This window comes from Glossina fuscipes, unplaced genomic scaffold (assembly GCF_014805625.2).
Source record: "Glossina fuscipes isolate IAEA_lab_2018 unplaced genomic scaffold, Yale_Gfus_2 2, whole genome shotgun sequence".
Classification (NCBI taxonomy): Eukaryota; Metazoa; Arthropoda; class Insecta; order Diptera; family Glossinidae; genus Glossina; species Glossina fuscipes.
In genome coordinates this window covers 15,467,076-15,484,421 of record NW_023998416.1, presented here as the reverse complement: position 1 = coordinate 15,484,421, position 17,346 = coordinate 15,467,076, and the positions used below count along the sequence as shown (strand labels likewise).

At 29.2% G+C, this 17,346-nt stretch overlaps 1 protein-coding gene across 1 annotated transcript; it reads left to right on the top strand.

Moving 5' to 3' along the window:
• The first annotated feature begins 14,572 nt into the window (after positions 1-14,572).
• On the top strand, positions 14,573-16,887 carry LOC119633941 (wee1-like protein kinase). The gene is made up of 4 exons (XM_038027788.1): positions 14,573-15,153; positions 15,217-15,535; positions 15,599-16,303; positions 16,371-16,887. The coding sequence occupies exons 1-4, from the start codon at positions 14,688-14,690 to the stop codon at positions 16,639-16,641; spliced, it is 1,761 nt and encodes a 586-aa protein (XP_037883716.1). The 5' UTR covers positions 14,573-14,687; the 3' UTR covers positions 16,642-16,887.
• The last annotated feature ends 459 nt before the right edge of the window (positions 16,888-17,346 follow it).

The window sequence follows — 17,346 nt, the reverse complement described above, 5'->3', positions numbered from 1 at the left end:
TATATTAGATCTCTTTAACCTAATTTGTTGTGGTTGCGTGTTTATATATATATATATATATATTTATATATACATGTTTATATAAAATTAATATGGCTTAGTTCTGTCTGTATATATATATATATACTAAGATCAGAAAACAGTGTAACAAATTTATCATTCTTCTGAGAAGCAACCGAAAAAGAGAATTTTTATACCTTAAATATAGCGGAACGTGGTCTTTTTACTCTTATTGCAACGTTACGACAAGATAGTAAAATAAAAATAATGTAATTTTAAATTAATTTATTATAATTAACTTACGAAAAGAGAAAAAACAACAACAAATTAGTTAATTATATGATATTAGTGCAAAAACAAAAGTAAGAAAAATATGTGTGTAAACAATTAACTGAACTAAACTAAAAATAAACAAGCAACCACAACAAATTAGGTTAAAGAGATCTAATCTACTACTAGAAATTACTTACGAGTCTAAAGAGTTTAAAGGAAGGAAAAAGTTAGATTTATAACAACCAACCACAACAAGTATAAGAACACGTTCGTCTCAAACAATACAACAATCTGATAAACTGAAACAATAAAGAGGTTAAGCTTTTCTTTATTAATAGGAACGAAAAAGATCAACAAAATGCTGCTGAATAAAACAAATAAAAACGAAGAAATATAAAAATTATATATATATATATATATATATATATATATATGAATTTTTTTAATTACATATTTTTGTTGTCTTTGGTTTTTTAAAGAAAAGCCTAAATTTTCATTTATAATTTATTGTTAATAGCAAATTAGTAGAAAGTTTCTTCTTTGCTTCAGAAATCTCCTAAGACGACGTGTAAATGTTAATATATGAATATTTTCAATTTTACGTTTACATTTAAAAAAAAAGTTCAATCTTAATATTACCTTTTTTAAAGATTTCAGTTTTTTAATTTTTTTTTTTTTTTTTTTTTTGTAATTAACATTAATAATAATTATGAGATAAATTTAATGATAAATGTGTGTCTGCATGTAAAACTATTACTATTAGTGAAATTATCTTAGAAACACACGCGGGAGCACACACAAACACAAAACCAGACACTGAATTATGCATATATGTATATATATATATATACATGTATTTGTGTATATATATATATATATATATATGACCGACATATAGTATAACCTACAATTACGATTACTTCTCCCCTCTACTATAGTTACATATATACATACATCCATTTAAACATACCGTTTTTTAGACATTTTGTTTTTCATGAATATGTAAACAGACAAACTTAAATAGAAATTATTAAATATATTTAAAATATAAAATATTTATATAAAGTAATATGCAAAAAAAGGTCTATAAGCAAATAGAATTACATTTAAAGAGAGAAAAGAAACTAAGTAAACCATGTTTAAACTAATTACTTTCCTTTCCCCAAGGAATTAAGGTTTTTTTTTTTAAATTTGTTTTTATAATTTGTTTCTAATTATATAAAGAGACATTTTTTTAAATATTTTAATGTTAATTACTTTCGGTGAACTGTAGCATACATTTATTATACAAACATTATCAATAAAACAAGTTTACCTAAATAGTAAAAAAGAAAAAAAAAGAAACTGAAGGAAACAAAATTATGAATAATGTGTTTTATAAGAAAAGTCTTTTCAGTTTTTTGTTTGGGATAAAAAAAAAATTTTTTTTACTGTAGGTCATCGTCAGTACTCTATAAAGTTTAGTTTTACAAAAAGATAAAAATACGGCTGGCTTATATACATATATGTATACATATATATATATATATATATAAAACTGAAAGGTTAAGAAATTAATATACTTTTCCTTTACTTTGCTTTTGCAAAGAAATATGATTTAATAAAACAAGAGCCAAACATTAATTTAAACATTTAGAAAAGATATTCAGATTTTGTTTTTTTGAATACGGGACAATAAATTGGAGAAGATTTAAAAGAAATATTCGGATTAATGTTTTTTTTCTTATACTGGACAATAAATCAGTAAATAAACCAAGGGGTTGGTATAGTAATTAAAATTAAGCCTAAGGTTTTTTGTCCTTTTTAATATTTAGACTTGGGAAAATTTGTTATATTGTACGTATCAGTAAAAGATATTTAATTAATTTAATTTGTATCTGTATATTTATATACACATATGTATATATTAATATATGAATTAAATATATGTATATATATATATATATATATATGTATATATAAATATATATGTATGCATATATATATATTGGCATTTATGTATTCATGTATATATATATGTATATATATAATTTTTGAACACTTTAAAGGCTGCTATGTATGTATATAGGTTTCTTACTAATGTAATAATATTGTTAGTAAATAAAAACAGTAAATAAGTTTTACATACAACACACACACACACAAGCACACACATGCAAGCACACATATTTTCGTAGAAAACCAGTCTCATGTAATTAAAAATGAAAAAAGATTTGAGAGCCAACTTATTTTTATTTTACTTGTTTTATATAATTTGCAACAAGAACTGATGGGTTATATATAAAAAAAAGCCTTGTTTCAAAATCAAACAAGTTTACTAAAATAATAAAACAAAACAGCAACGGCATCAACATCTATTCTCGAACAGTAGGAAAGCAACAAATACAACAACAATATATATGTCATCATGAAGAAAAGAAAAGAAGAAAAAAATTAAAAAATAATTCATAAACAAAATTATGTATTAATCTAATGTAATCTATACATGTGTATGTATATATGTATATATATGCATGTATAATTCTATATGAAGAAAACTTATACGATTAAAAAATTTAATAACTAAGCATACTTAACTATATATATAAAATTAATTGAAAAATGTTAAAAGTATATATTAAAAGAAAGAAGAAAAAGTCCTCTATAAGAAAAATTAAAATTACAAGCACACCTTAAACACCTGATAGCGTTATCTATTTCATAACACAGAGTAAATTTTAAAATAGTTAATTTTTTTAATGGGAAATTTGAAAATTTTATATAAAGATCTTCGTCTATATATATATATATTTTTTTTTTTTTTTTATTTTTTTAGTGAAAATTAAAAAACTTTTAATTCCTTTTTTTTTTTTTTTTTTTTTTTTTGTTTTTGTCTTTTTAAATGGTATAGCAACACAATCCCAAAAAATGAAAAAAAAAGAAAAAAATTTAAATGAAACATAAGGTAACAACAACAAATTTGCAAGTAAAATTTTAGCATTAATTAAGTTAAAATAAATGAAAAGAAAAATACTTTTAAAACCAGATTTCATTAAATTTAACGAAACAACAACACTGACTGTTAATTGTAAAACAATTTTTTATTATTATTTTTATTATTTTTTTTTTTTTTGAAAAGATAATCTATACATGGAAATATACAACACGTACTTGCTAATGTAATAATAATAATGATTTAAAATTTAAATTAAAAAAAAAAAAAAAAAAAAAGGAAAAACCCATATATTTACATATACATATACACATAATAATATTACACATATAATTACAACACATATATAATATAACATAAAGTAACAAGATTTATAACCCTCTCCTGTTCGTCGTCCTCTTTCTAACAATGAAAGGAAAAAAGGGTATACACATATATTAGCACTAATCATACGTATATATATAAATTTGATATTTGAACATATTTCTATTATAAGCTATACAGGTTATTTTTTATTATTATTTTCAAGGTATATATACATTTATTTATACATACATACATACATAGTAAATTCATATATATTGAGCTGAAACAGATAACAAAAATAATAAAACGTTTTTAGTTTTCTTTGCATTTTTCTTTTTTTCATTTTATCTAATTAAATATTTTAAACATCGGCCTTATTGCGCGTACTCCATTTTTGGTCGTAACTCACGAAAATCTAGTGATTTACAAAATGATATAACGAGTTCATAATCAGAAAATTTAGAAATTATAATTTCTTCAAATTTTGTATTTTTGCTCATTCTACGCAAACTATGCTTTGTTTTTGCTTTATTGATTTTCCACTTTCAGTTTTCTACTTTCTTACCAATTTCAATTTCAAACTTCTTTCCGAAGTTTCAAAGATTCGATTTTTGGCTTACAATTTCGCGACTACCAGTGTAAATTTACGAGTTCTAAACTTAAATTGTAGTGAATATAGAAGAAATTGCGAAGACGGCAAAGCCTGTTACGATTTTCATTGAAAAACGATTTATTTTTTATTACACAAAATATGACGTCATCTTGAATTCCATTTACATTTGAATCGGTTTCGTGCAAGCTACGGTAGGAAGGAACGAAAAGGAAAATGACTACTTGTTGTCTCCTAATCAAAGATTTCAATTAATTGCTAAAGCAACATAAGACATAGAAGTCCAAAAATGATGAAGAAAATAACCCCATTCCTTCAAAATTCACTTTTCAACTGAAGGAAGGAAGAAAGGCTAGACAAAAAATTATTTGTTCAATCTTTGCCAAACCAAATATAAATACATCAGCGATCTCGTAAAATTCATAATACGTGTGATCAACATGGATACGGAAATTGGCTTAGCAGTCTATTGCGTGAATTCTGATTGCGGCGATATCAAAGTTAGCGTATAAGAGTTTTCTCCTTTCATATTCTATCAGGTTAAGTTCAGGACTATCCTAATTTTGATTAGAGTTAGTAAAAATTAATAGGAAATCTGTCACCGCGGTGTGTCTGTCTTGCAATATGTTGCCAAACCGAAATTTCTTTCTTGCCAAATCAATATACAAAGACTAGAAGGTATTCACGCAAAAATATACCTACCGTACAACAGAGACAAGGAAAAGTGTTTGCATTTTTAAGCACGCAACGATTGGAAAATCGCTCCAGCGATACCTTTAACCTTGCTGTACACACGATATGAGTCTTTGAGGCTCATTTGAACTTTGATCTTAAATTTTTTGATTATGTTACGCTTTGCATTGCAATACTCGCTTTAAAGAAGATGTGCTAAAATTTATGCTTTCTCTGATTACGTTAGATTGTTGTTGTGTCGATTGAAACTTCCTTCACCTTACGAATTTTATACGCGTCACTTTTATAGCTAAGTGGAACGTTGAGCGGTTGAATTTTCCTTAAGCAAATAACAACTTTTATGCAAATTTCTTGCCAAAAGAAAACGGCCTCACATTGAGGCGATAATCTTAGTTGCTAGATTTCATCTTGGGATAAATGAATTATAATAATAATAATAATAATAAAGAGTTACGCTCATCCTATACATGTTTCGCATTGCTGCATATAATTTTAAGTTTTTAATCTGGGAGCACTCACACACTCACACACTCTCACGGACGGACGGACGGACTGACTAATCGCGAATACTCTTACGCGAAATTATTTAAATAAAAGTACGCTGGTGCTACCGGAGAGATGGCTTGCGATCACTGACTAATTCCAATGGCAATATTTTAAAACTTTGTACATTGTCCAGAGTTCTTACAACATATGTTACAATAGTAGATATATTTTATGATATCGTCATCTAGCGACATGTCCCATGGGCAGCTCATACTCGGATGCGAGCCATGCATCATACATGTATTGCAATGACTTTGTCGACAACCGATTTTTTAAAAATTTATTTATATTCTTTTCACTGTGCATTGAATAAGACGCAGTTTTATTATTTTAGTTTAATTATAAAGTTTCAATAACCGAGCAATGGGACACTTTTTGCGGGTGGTCCTAGCTACGCTCAACAAAAAGTAAACTTCATTCAATGTTTTTTTTTTTTTTTTTTCATATAAAAATTTAAGATAAGACATGTTAGTTGGAGTTCAAGAATAGCACACACACACACACAAACACGCACCCACATCACATTTATGTCCTCTAGTGCTCGCCCAAATACGATTGAAGCGAGTTTCGTGATGATTGCGCGAAGCAAGTGTTGCAAACATTCGACTCGTATGCAATTTTCTCATTAACAATAAATATATATTACATTAATTAGTCTTTTTTTTTTTATCTATTTTAAATTCATTTCAATTTAATAAGGCTTGACAGTAAAAATTATAATAAATGCAAACGAGTATGAAGTGCTTTTAAATTTTATAAAATGCGTAAACAGTAAAAACACTTGGCCCGATATGTATTGTTTAAGTTTTAAAAAAAATTAATATTAATTAAACGCAATTGCGATAAAAATTTTTTAAAATTAATGCGAATTGATATGACTACAATTGTTATTATTGTACGATATCTGCTACAAGAATTATTATTTATTTATTTATTTTTTTGTGGAGCATATTTTTACTCCCTACGTGAAGGTTGCCCTTTTAGAATTTCGAAGCAAATTTCTTCAACTTTCAACTTCAACTTTCTATCTCAATAAAATTAATTAAGTAAATCTTTTTAAAATTCCATGGGTACTGTTATTATATAACCGTACACTGTTCTTTCAAATAGATTTCTTTTTAATACATGAGTTCATCGTCTTTTCGTCTTTTTAAACGAAGATTGCTTTCCAGCTTCAGTACTCAACAAGCAGTCACTTCTTCTATCTCTCTCTCTCTCTCTCTCTCCCTCCGTTTAGAAATCGAGTATTATTATAACTTCCATCGTGTGCGGTATATGCAACACCTAGAAGAGATTGAGATAGGCAAACCTCAGAATCATTCTATGAATTAAACGAAATTTGTCTGTCCGTCTTGCTAACTTTTCTTCAACCCGCAAGACGCAGTTTTTGGGAGATTTTGATGAAATTTGGAAGCCTGACATGTTTTCGCCCAAGGCCACGCTACTGAAAATGGCATTGTATGACAACTATAGGATGGTGCAGGGTATTTAATTGTGGGCCAACTAGAAGTTTTTGACATTTTTTTTTTTAAACTTCAAACTTAAAGTGGAACCAATAAAACAATTAGCCCAATATTTTATACTCCCTAGCTGCATTCTGACAAAAAAAAAAAAACGATTGGCCGATTGTAGCCGACTGCGGGATTACCCATCCTGTATACGTCGATATTTTTACAATTCCATTTGTTGCAATTCATGAGCAATGGACAATAAATAGAATGTTTTTACAAAGACGTTCTCACCTTATATTATAGGCGTATTCTGTGACCGTTCCGGTCGACTTGTACGTGCAAGGTTCTCCTGGGTTTTAGCTAAATGTAAAACCGCGTGATATCTTAATATTTGCCACAAAGAACGTGCTTATCATAAATATTCCATAGATGCTAGGACAGACGGACGGATTCATTATTTAATAATGAATGAGATTATATGTTATATCTGAAATTTGAATATATTCTTCCGTCCTTCCGTGTTACAGACACTTAAATTGAGTTTAAGTGATATAAAATCGGTCTTAAGAGCGGGGATATGACATCTTCAGCTTAACTTAACTTTGTAGCACAATAAATTTTATTTGTTTTGTTTTTAAGCAAGGAACCAGCGACAAGATACGGAAATGAAGAGAAATCTCTTAAATGCCTTGGTTATCTTTATATGGAAATAAAGGTTTTATAATTTACACAAACCGATCGATCCGAATTACTCTGCGTAAGTGATTAGTAAAAAGCATGTAAAATCGGATGTATTACATTTTAATTATGGATTATATTATAACTTCACCTTTCAATTGCTCTTTATTATGCTCGAACTTTTTTTAAGCATTTTATTGAAAAAAAAAAATTAGTTAAAAATTTAAATATGACTAACTCTTATGGAAACTTGCTACATATATATATATATATCAATTGTAACGTTAAAAACAAATCTCAAATACATTGTCGATAAAAGCAACAATGGATTTTGTTAAGTCGTCCTTTAAATCGAATTCAGTTTTTTTCCGCTTTCTCTAAAACAGTTTCGCTTTACTCGAATTCTTTAAATGTTTTTACATTCCTATTTTATGAAATGCATTCTAACATCAGTTGCATTAAAGTTTTGCAAAAAAAATCTCATAAGCAGATTTTTTTAAGAGTCCAAAAATTCAGCTTCAAAAAAATATGCATTTTTTTTTTTTTGCTTTCATAATTTTGATTTAAATTTCATGCATAAGTGAATGTTTTATTAAAGGATTAAGAAACAAGCAAAACGTATGTAATAATATGTAATGTAATAAATTAAAATATATATCGTAGTTAAAAATATGACAGTAAGGTTCCCTCACTTTTATAAAAAAAAAAAAGTATATATATACATATATATACACGTATATCGATTCGATAGTAATGACATCAACGGTCTGTTTAATAGCATTTCTAGGTTTTACAGAAATTAATATTATTATTATTATTAAACTAAAAAAACATATTTATATGTTTCATAAAACATTTCTCTTTTTCTCTGTCTCTCTCTAATATTACATTTAAGTTATATTTAAAATATAAAATATTTCGTAATTTTTTGAAAAATTTTACAAATCACGTAAACAACAGCAACAAATAAGGAGTAAAAATTGTAAGAAAGTTAAATATATAAGAAGCAGAACAACAACAACCGCAACAACAACAACAGCAACAACATATTAATTAAAATATATAAAACACTACAAAAGAAGCAAAATACATATATATTAAAAAAAAAAGCATTAAATAAAAATAAAAAAAAAAATGAATAAAAACAAAACCATTAACATTAAAAATAAACAAAATTTAAATTAAATTTTTTTTAGTTGTAATAATTGAACACAGTGCCTAATTAATCAAAATATAAGAAATAATATCTATCAAGAACATCGTTACTAAAACCAAAATAATATGCAAAAACTTATAATAAATGAATTAAATAAATAAAATAACAACGTTTGACAAAAAAAAAGAAAAAATTCAAAACAACAAGAAAACAATTGATTACAATAACCATGAGAAAAAGTTTTATGTGCAAACTGAGCAAAAAAAAAAAAAAAAAAAGGAAAATTAATAATTAAAATACATTCATATAAAACTAAACAAACGCAATTCTTAAATAAAAAAACTAATATTAAACCACTTTAAGAAAGCGAAATAATAAATGGAACAAAAACATCCGATATACAAATGCTATTTTAAATCATAGAGTACATGTAATTGTAATAGTAGATGGCCGATATAAAAAAAGTGATCATAGGCATAAATGTTGGATATCTGTTATTGTGTTTTAATTTTTCTCTTTGGTTTTTAAACAGATTTCTTACAATAAAACGAAGCGATTATCTAAGCTCTACAATAGTTTTTCTCTTTTTTTTTCTTATGGGTTTTATCTTATTGAAATACACGAAATTAGACAATGAAAATTTCATCTATAACATTAATTAAAAGCAAAAAACCAGAATATAATAATATAATATTAACGAAAAATGAGTACATTCTATACATTATAATCCGTAGTAATAATTAAAAAAAAAAAAAAAAAAAAACAAAGAATTAAAAGTTAAATAAATTATTATATATATTACTAATATAAAACAAAAAAAAAAAGCTCGACATATAAGTGTTTAGAACCGTACATTATTGAAAAAATTAAAAAAAAAAAAAAAATAGTAAAATGGTATGAATAATTAATACTAAAAAAAAAAACAAAAGAAAAAAATTAATAAAAATTGTAAAAAACATATTAAGAAAAACATCAAATAATTTCAAAATGCAAAAGCAATTATATTTTTTTTTTTTTTTTTGAGAAAAAGACAGATGGTGAGTAAAAGCACGATAACAGCATTTTTTTTTAATCATTGGAGTTTGTGGAACTTATTTAAAAGAAATTTAAATAAAATGTGGTTTAAATTCGGAAAAGTTATTATTTTTTTCTTTCTTTTAATTGCCCCAAATATATGAGTAATATTTGAAACTAATTCGACCATATTGCAAATTAATTTAAAAGGAAGTAGCAAATAAGCGCTTATATTGGAAAAATTATGGTTTATTAGTATTTGGATTGACAAGGTTGCTAGCATGCAATTTTCTACAACTTTCAGTTGTTGTCAAACTTTACAAAATATGTGCAATTATGTAGGGAGTAGCCAACATGAAATTTTTAGTGTTGAATGCCTTTGGTGTTACTCACACTACATTGTTTTAGTTTGCTTCGCTTTAATTTTGATTTTGTTTCCATTTTATTATGAATGGAAGATTTTAACGATTCTTTGGTTGCTACAGTGGGCAAGTATAACGTCTCATATCTTTAAATTACCTCCAGATTTGTAGCCAAAAGCTACAAAAGATTTGCCGACGGCTTTTGCTTATTTGGTCCGTTATTCACAGAGTTGAACCCTTCTGGTCTGTTAAGTTGCGCGTTTAACATAGCTGATTGGCATTAAAATTTAAGTTGTTAAGTTGGGCTTTTAACCATTTATTTAATATAAGCGACTCTGTGCCTTGCCTTTCAACAGGGAATTTAGCGAGGGCGTTGTTTAACAATTATGACGGTTTAATTCTAAGCTAACTTGTAAAATAAAAGAAATTAAGAATTTTTATAATCGCGAATTTATTTTCAAACATAGAAGTGTGCCTAAAGAATTTTCAAATTCAACTGGTACGAACTTAATTCAGCTGTTAATCCGAAAAAGACTTTGTAGAATTGAATGTTTATAATGGTGTAAGCCTACAGGGGAGCCAGCCAATTTCAAACAATTGGCAACGCGCCTATCACGGTACGGAAAACCGTGATAATAATCATTATTACATTACAAATACATTATTATTTTTAGCTTCACAATAGCCGAATAAGCATAAGCACGAGCATATTTTGTATAGGAAAAAGAATCAGAAATTCATTTGCTTATAATATCGCTAAACCATTTGTTTTTAAAAAATAAAGCGAAGCATTAATTTTTTATGGATTCGTGGGTTTCAATAAATTTTTTTTCTAATTCGGGTGGTCCACATGCAAACAAAAGTTAATAAAACAACAAAAGAATAAGAACTGCGATTTATGATTTCGATTAGCAATATGTAAAATTCTTAGAAGGAAAATAGTCTTTGTGCTTTAGTCCATTTTCTACGCATTTCAGTTTGTCAATCCAATGAAATACTTTTCGCCTTTTTGATCTCTTTAACACAACCATTTTGATCTTTTTAACACAAGCATTATTCGTACTATTCAAAGTCAAAATTTACCTGATATCCTAACTTCAAATTTTGGGTTGACCTTTACGATGTGGTAGTAAGTTAAAAAGAAAAAAAGACATCCGCTCTTGTTTAACAATGCTTGCGCTAAGCCTTAGTTCCTTGTTCGATGATTGGTATGGCCGTATATAGGTTTTTCCTCGAATTTCTCTAGGCGGCAGCCGCTCGGTTGATTAAAAAACTTATAATTGGCACACTAGGTTCTTTCGAAAAGCCTTTGAGTACTAAAGATATGAAATATTTCTTACCAAAGAATTTGGCACACTCTATAAATAAAATTCTTATTATTAAATCTAACTGTCTTAAAACACAGTTGAGGCAATAATTTGTTTTAAATTATCCCCTAATTCTGTTATCAATACTGTTAAGACCGTTCTTGCGTAAGTTCTGCAAATAGTACATTTGCTCTTGTGATTATAATTCTTCTCTTGCTTTATAACCTTTACAATGTTTGTTGAAAATAATTCGTCTCAATATTGTCGATCGGCAGCTTTTGCAACTTCTTTTATATACATCAGTTAACTTACAGAACGATAATTCGCTCCACAAATTTGTTTTCAACTTATCAGATATTTTTATAGACAAATATTCGCCAAATTAAAGCTCGCTACCTGCAAACCATATTGTTACTGCTTGTCGGCACTAACCCCCAGAAAGGCAATATTCGCGTCAAGACTGGCGCCTGTGGATCACATAAAAAGTTGTCTGGCTGTAAAAGTCCCTTCTGTCAATTTGAAGCGCGTAAGCATTTTCAAATTGGCTCCATGTCTCGTCAATTAAAATGTCAGTCACAACTGAATATAAGGAAATTCTGGTAAACAAACCATTGTGGCCAGTTGGATCATTAAAAAAAGGATTTCATTTCTTGGGATCACTCAAAAAATAGGTATTTTTTCGGGCCCACTAACTTTTATTTACCAAAATGTTAGAGGCCTGAACTCAAAAACTCGCTCTCCTCTCCGAAATCCAGTGAGCACGGAGTATTCCTGTTGTCTTCCCCGCTTGATATCTACGTAATCGCCATCAGAATTTAAACAATATGTCGCAAAGTAATTTCAAGTTTTTTCCTCTACTCGAAAAGTTAGCCTTGAGTAGAAAAAGAATTTTCTTTTCTTATTTGTCGTCTACACGTAGGCCTTGAGATTTGTGAGTTAAATAAATGAAAAGAAAGTAAAGTAAAAGTAAAAAGTAACGATTGTTGGCATATCGACACGTCAGTAATAAAATTTTCCTCAAACGGAAAATATATCACTGCGCTTTTCCTTTTTCCCTAGTGATTCGCAGAAACATCAAAATAATTTATCGCTTCTCGGTTAATCCAATATCTGCCTTATTTTTTGCATTTATATTATGCTTCAATTAAACTGAGTTAAGTGTCACTGTACCTATGCGAAAAGTTCTCCCCAAGCGAAACAATCTAAAGTAAGATTGCGTCTCAGCTTCAAATAAAAGTGACGCCAGAGTTAAGCTTCCCCGATTTCAGCTTCCCCGACATAAGCGTTATTGAATCGAAAATTGATGGAGAAAGGAATGACGACAAGGAAAGGAAAAGGAATGCGGAAACCGATTCAGGTTGAAGATGTCGAACTGACTGAAGAGATTGGAGAACTTTCAGTAACTGAAATTCACCGACCGAAAAACGAAGGAATTGTTGTTATACTACAAGGGCTCCGCGTAATTTTATATTTCCACGTAAGTTTCTAAGCTGTTGAACAGCTAGTAAATATAAATACCCCAGACAGGAACACCTAAAGTACATATGACCACAACAACAAGCAGGTGTCATTTGCACTCGCGTAATGCTTTTGAGAATTCGAAGATAATTAGTCTTAAATCAATTGACATTGGACCTTGTGTATTTTATCTTTAATTTTAGATGGACTCTACTGGATTCTATATCCTTAAGATTAATAATGAGCAAAGTGCCAAAAGACGACTACGTAATTGGAGGTAACATCTATAGACGACAACTAAATCCATCGTCATAGTTTAAGTTGTTATTGGTATTAATATTCAATTGCTATCAACAAGTCCAATTCAAATGTCGAATGCGGCTTGATATAGGAACTTTAAAAATGCACTTTCAAGATAATCGCACTTGCGCCTTTACATACTTTAACTGCTTGACGGTATTTTTATACAGTACAAGTGCTTGCAGTGTTTTTTTATGTCTTCGTTGCTGATTGAGGTAGAAAGAAAAGCACAATAATATTTTTTTAATTTTAAGCCCAAGCTGCAACATGTCAAACAAACAGCAATCACTGCTACTGCCAAAAAATAAGGTTTCTTAACCACTAGACTATACGGACTATACACATTTCTGCGAATTTTTTTATTGAAAACAACACTTTTGCAATATTATACTATGAATAAAAAAGAAAAAAATTCAAGTATCCTCTTCAAGTTTTCCTGAAGAATCTATGCCAAGGAAAATTTTCGAACCATCCGGTTGCATTTGATGGGATGCTCTCACTTCTGATAACATGTCTTGTACTGAAAAAAAAAAAAAAAAAGTTGGGAAATAATAAAAAATTTCAATAAAAAAGTTTTAACAAGATTCATTGGCCATTCCAATGCTGTAATGAACTTTCAAGCTTGGTTAGCGTGTAACGGTGGCCGCATAAGCGAATTTATTCCGTTTTGCTCTGTGGTTCGCCCTCGTCCCTTATTTTGCACATCTTTTCTCTATGGGCGCTGACACAGTGAGACGTCCATTTTGTTTTTTGGGTTAAAAACTCGCAAGCTTTAAACACAAAGGGCAGGCGCACTACCGTATTGTCAAAATCATGAAAAATAGTCAAAAATTAATCTAAAAGCAAAAAAGCTTGTTTATTGATTAGTAATAAAGTAGATTGATTAGTTATTTGTAGATATATACATTGCATATGTTTTTGTGTATTAATGATCCATAATTTGGAAATTCGCAATTTTTACTCTCTAATAAATCAATTTGATGAATATTTCAATCCTAAATAAAAATGTCTTCATTGTTTGTTTTTTATCATTTGTTTCTAAGGCATGATATAAAAAGCAATTTGCAAATCACGGAAGATAAACAAATATAAGATAAATTTTAATATTTAAAAGAAACGATCATCATTTCTTCTTCTTTTTCTCTTTTTGCTTTATTTGCATGTGTACATGCAAAATCACACGATTTTTCAATTCCCGTAAAGCTCCCGTAAAAATTCCCGTAAAAGTCCCAACGCCTGATTGCGTTAGCTCTCTAACAGTAAGCAAACGCCGTCTTCAGCAACGAACGCAAACTATATGTTCAATTAACGCATAACGCAATTGTGTAGAGCTTTACTTGTAACTAGAATCGCAATATTGACAATTTTCAAAGAATTAAATTCGATTGCAAATTCGCCAACCCTTCCAAATACAACTCTGTTTTCGCATTCCGATAAATTACAACAAACTTCACTGTGTTAATTTCAGTTTATGTTCATGCTTTATTTAGACAATTTGCTGGTTTATGTCATATTATTTTAAAAATTTTTGTGTTAAATGAGTGGAATTGAAGTGTAAAAAATTGAAAAAAAAGGATATTTTACTCGACTTTTTTCTTATAATGGCCTTTCGCACACAAGCTACCGGCACATTTTCAGACATTGAAATGAAGTCACCTTCTCCGCTCTCAATTCAACCACGTAAATTACGCTTTGCGTCGTCTGATAAAGATGATGACGATAAGGACAGTGCCGAACGATTGGGTAGAGTTACGCGAAGTCGAGTAAAATTGGATTACAGTTTTGAAGAAAATGAGAAACTCAAAAAACTCTCAGCGTCTTCAATATCACCGCCTTATCGTAAAGTACGAGCATTACGGCTTTTTGACACACCAGCTACCCCAAAAACTATTTTGGAAAAATCTTCAGGAAATCATTTGTCTGGAGTTGCGGCAGCCGAGTCTACGAAAAAGCAAGAAATGCTATTCATGAAAACCTTAGAGAGGCCACGCTCGTTACCATTGCACAGAGCTCTAGACAACGTCATGCAACCGCAGACAGCTAATGTAAATCCATTTACACCAGATAGTAAGTTTATCGTCTTTATTGCAGAACTTAATATATAGAATGGTAACATACATTATCTCATAGGTTTGATGGCTCACAATAAGAAACGTTACCGCACGCCAGGTATTGAGAATCTCAATAACCGATCTTTGCAATTATTTCTCAATACTAATGACGATATGTTGAATGATGCAGAAGGTGAAAATACGCCTGAAATAAATCAGGCTCCTAAAAGATTGGCTCTACAGGATACCAATATAAGTCGTTATAAAAAGGAATTCCTAGAATTAGCTGTTATAGGAGTTGGGCAGTTTGGAAAAGTCTATCAGTGTCTTAATCGTTTAGATGGCTGCATTTACGCAATTAAGAAAAGTATTAAACCGGTAGCGGGCAGTTCGTTTGAGTAAGTATGGGCAATGAGAGAAAAAAATATTCGTTTTTAAACGATGTTCTTGTTTCTTCTCAGGAAACGTGCTTTAAATGAAGTATGGGCCCACGCTGTGTTAGGAAAACATGACAATGTTGTCCGGTATTATTCTGCTTGGGCAGAAGATAACCATATGCTTATACAAAATGAGTACTGCAATGGCGGTAGCTTGCAATCTCTCCTGCAGGAACGTTCGCTGGTAGAATCTGAACTGAAAATATTATTATTACATGTAGCCGAGGGACTACGTTATATACATTCCAATGATTTAGTTCACATGGATTTAAAATCAGGAAATATCTTTTTTACAAAAATGCCTTCAGCGCATAAATCGCCAATGCCACCGTTAACGAAAGAATGCTATGAAACAGGGATGGACGGCATTTATGAAGAGCTAAGCAATACCGATTGGATAATAACCTATAAAATTGGCGATTTAGGACATGTTACTTCAGTAAAAGAGCCATGTGTAGAGGAGGGTGATTGCCGTTACTTGCCTAGAGAAATTCTAGACGACGATTTCTCTAATTTATTTAAAGCCGACATATTTGCTTTGGGTTTAACTTTGTTTGAAGCTGCCGGAGGAGGGACTCTGGCTAAAAACGGGCCCGAATGGCATGATTTAAGAGATGGTAATATTCCATATATAACTTCGTTAAGTAAAGAATTCAATGACGTCCTTAAGGCCATGACACATCCAGATCCGAAACAACGTCCTTCCTCAACGTCGATTTTTAATCATCCGTAAGTCCAGCAAACGAAGAAAAATGCAAAATTTATATTTAAATCATTCTTTTAAATTTTCTAACAGAATTCTAAATGCTTTGGAATCTAAGAGCAAAGCCCAACTTAGTCAAGAATTGACTATAGAAAAAGGGAAAAACGAAATACTTTTGCGTAAATTGCGTGAAGCCAGAAAAGCCATCAAAGCTTTGGAACAAAATGCGAAAAATCATCAAAGCCCTCTCATGTCGGAACAACGCTGCTTGCGTTCGCTTACACGTAAAACACAATCTACGTCCTGCCTTAAATCTAAATTAGATAGCAAACGCAAAAATATAATCAATAAGTTGCAGTATTAAAACTTGTTAATCATTTCCTTCCAGCTACTACCAATCTATCTAATACGCAATGTCCATCTCTTCAATACTCCATATAATCAATACTATAACAAAACCTGCTCTTCAATAATTGCTTAATTTGAACTTCTATTTACTTTACTCTATTTTTTATCTTCTTATTTTGTGTTTTAATAGCAATTAAAAGAGACTTAGCTTTATTATTCACCGGTAATACTGTTCTATAAAAAAAAAAAAAAAAAAAAAAAATGAATTGCCTCCCTTGTAAATAAGGAAATATTAAATTTACGTGTTTTTAATTTCTTTTATTTTTGTTATTATTATTTTATAGTGCTTCATTCATTTTTTATTACATAAAATTAGTTTTTGCCTTCTCTTCCATTTACTTACACCTAACCTTACCAACGATGATCACGCGTTTAATAATAAATATTTGTATACGTAACAACATCTTGTCTTCACATTGTTTGAACTATCTTCCTTCCTAGCTATAATACGTATGAATATGAACTTTATTGAATTTATTGCATTTATGTTTAAACTAAAAATATTTTTTTATATGTCAAATAAAATGCAAGTAAAAAAACTAAATTTTATTACCTTTTTTCTATCAAAAAAAATGTATATTTTAAATAAAATATATTTGTGGCGATTGTGGACTTCTACAGCTCAAGAACTACATTATACTAAATTTTGCCACTGGTCATC

What these genes read in the sequence shown, in the direction of transcription:
- LOC119633941 (XM_038027788.1), top strand. Translation starts at nt 14,688, where the DNA reads ATGGCCTTTCGCACACAAGCTACCGGCACATTTTCAGACATTGAAATG. An exon ending in AAATCCATTTACACCAGATA is followed by an intron (nt 15,154 to 15,216) that starts GTAAGTTTATCG and finishes ATTATCTCATAG; the next exon opens with GTTTGATGGCTCACAATAAG. An exon ending in ACGTCGATTTTTAATCATCC is followed by an intron (nt 16,304 to 16,370) that starts GTAAGTCCAGCA and finishes ATTTTCTAACAG; the next exon opens with AATTCTAAATGCTTTGGAAT.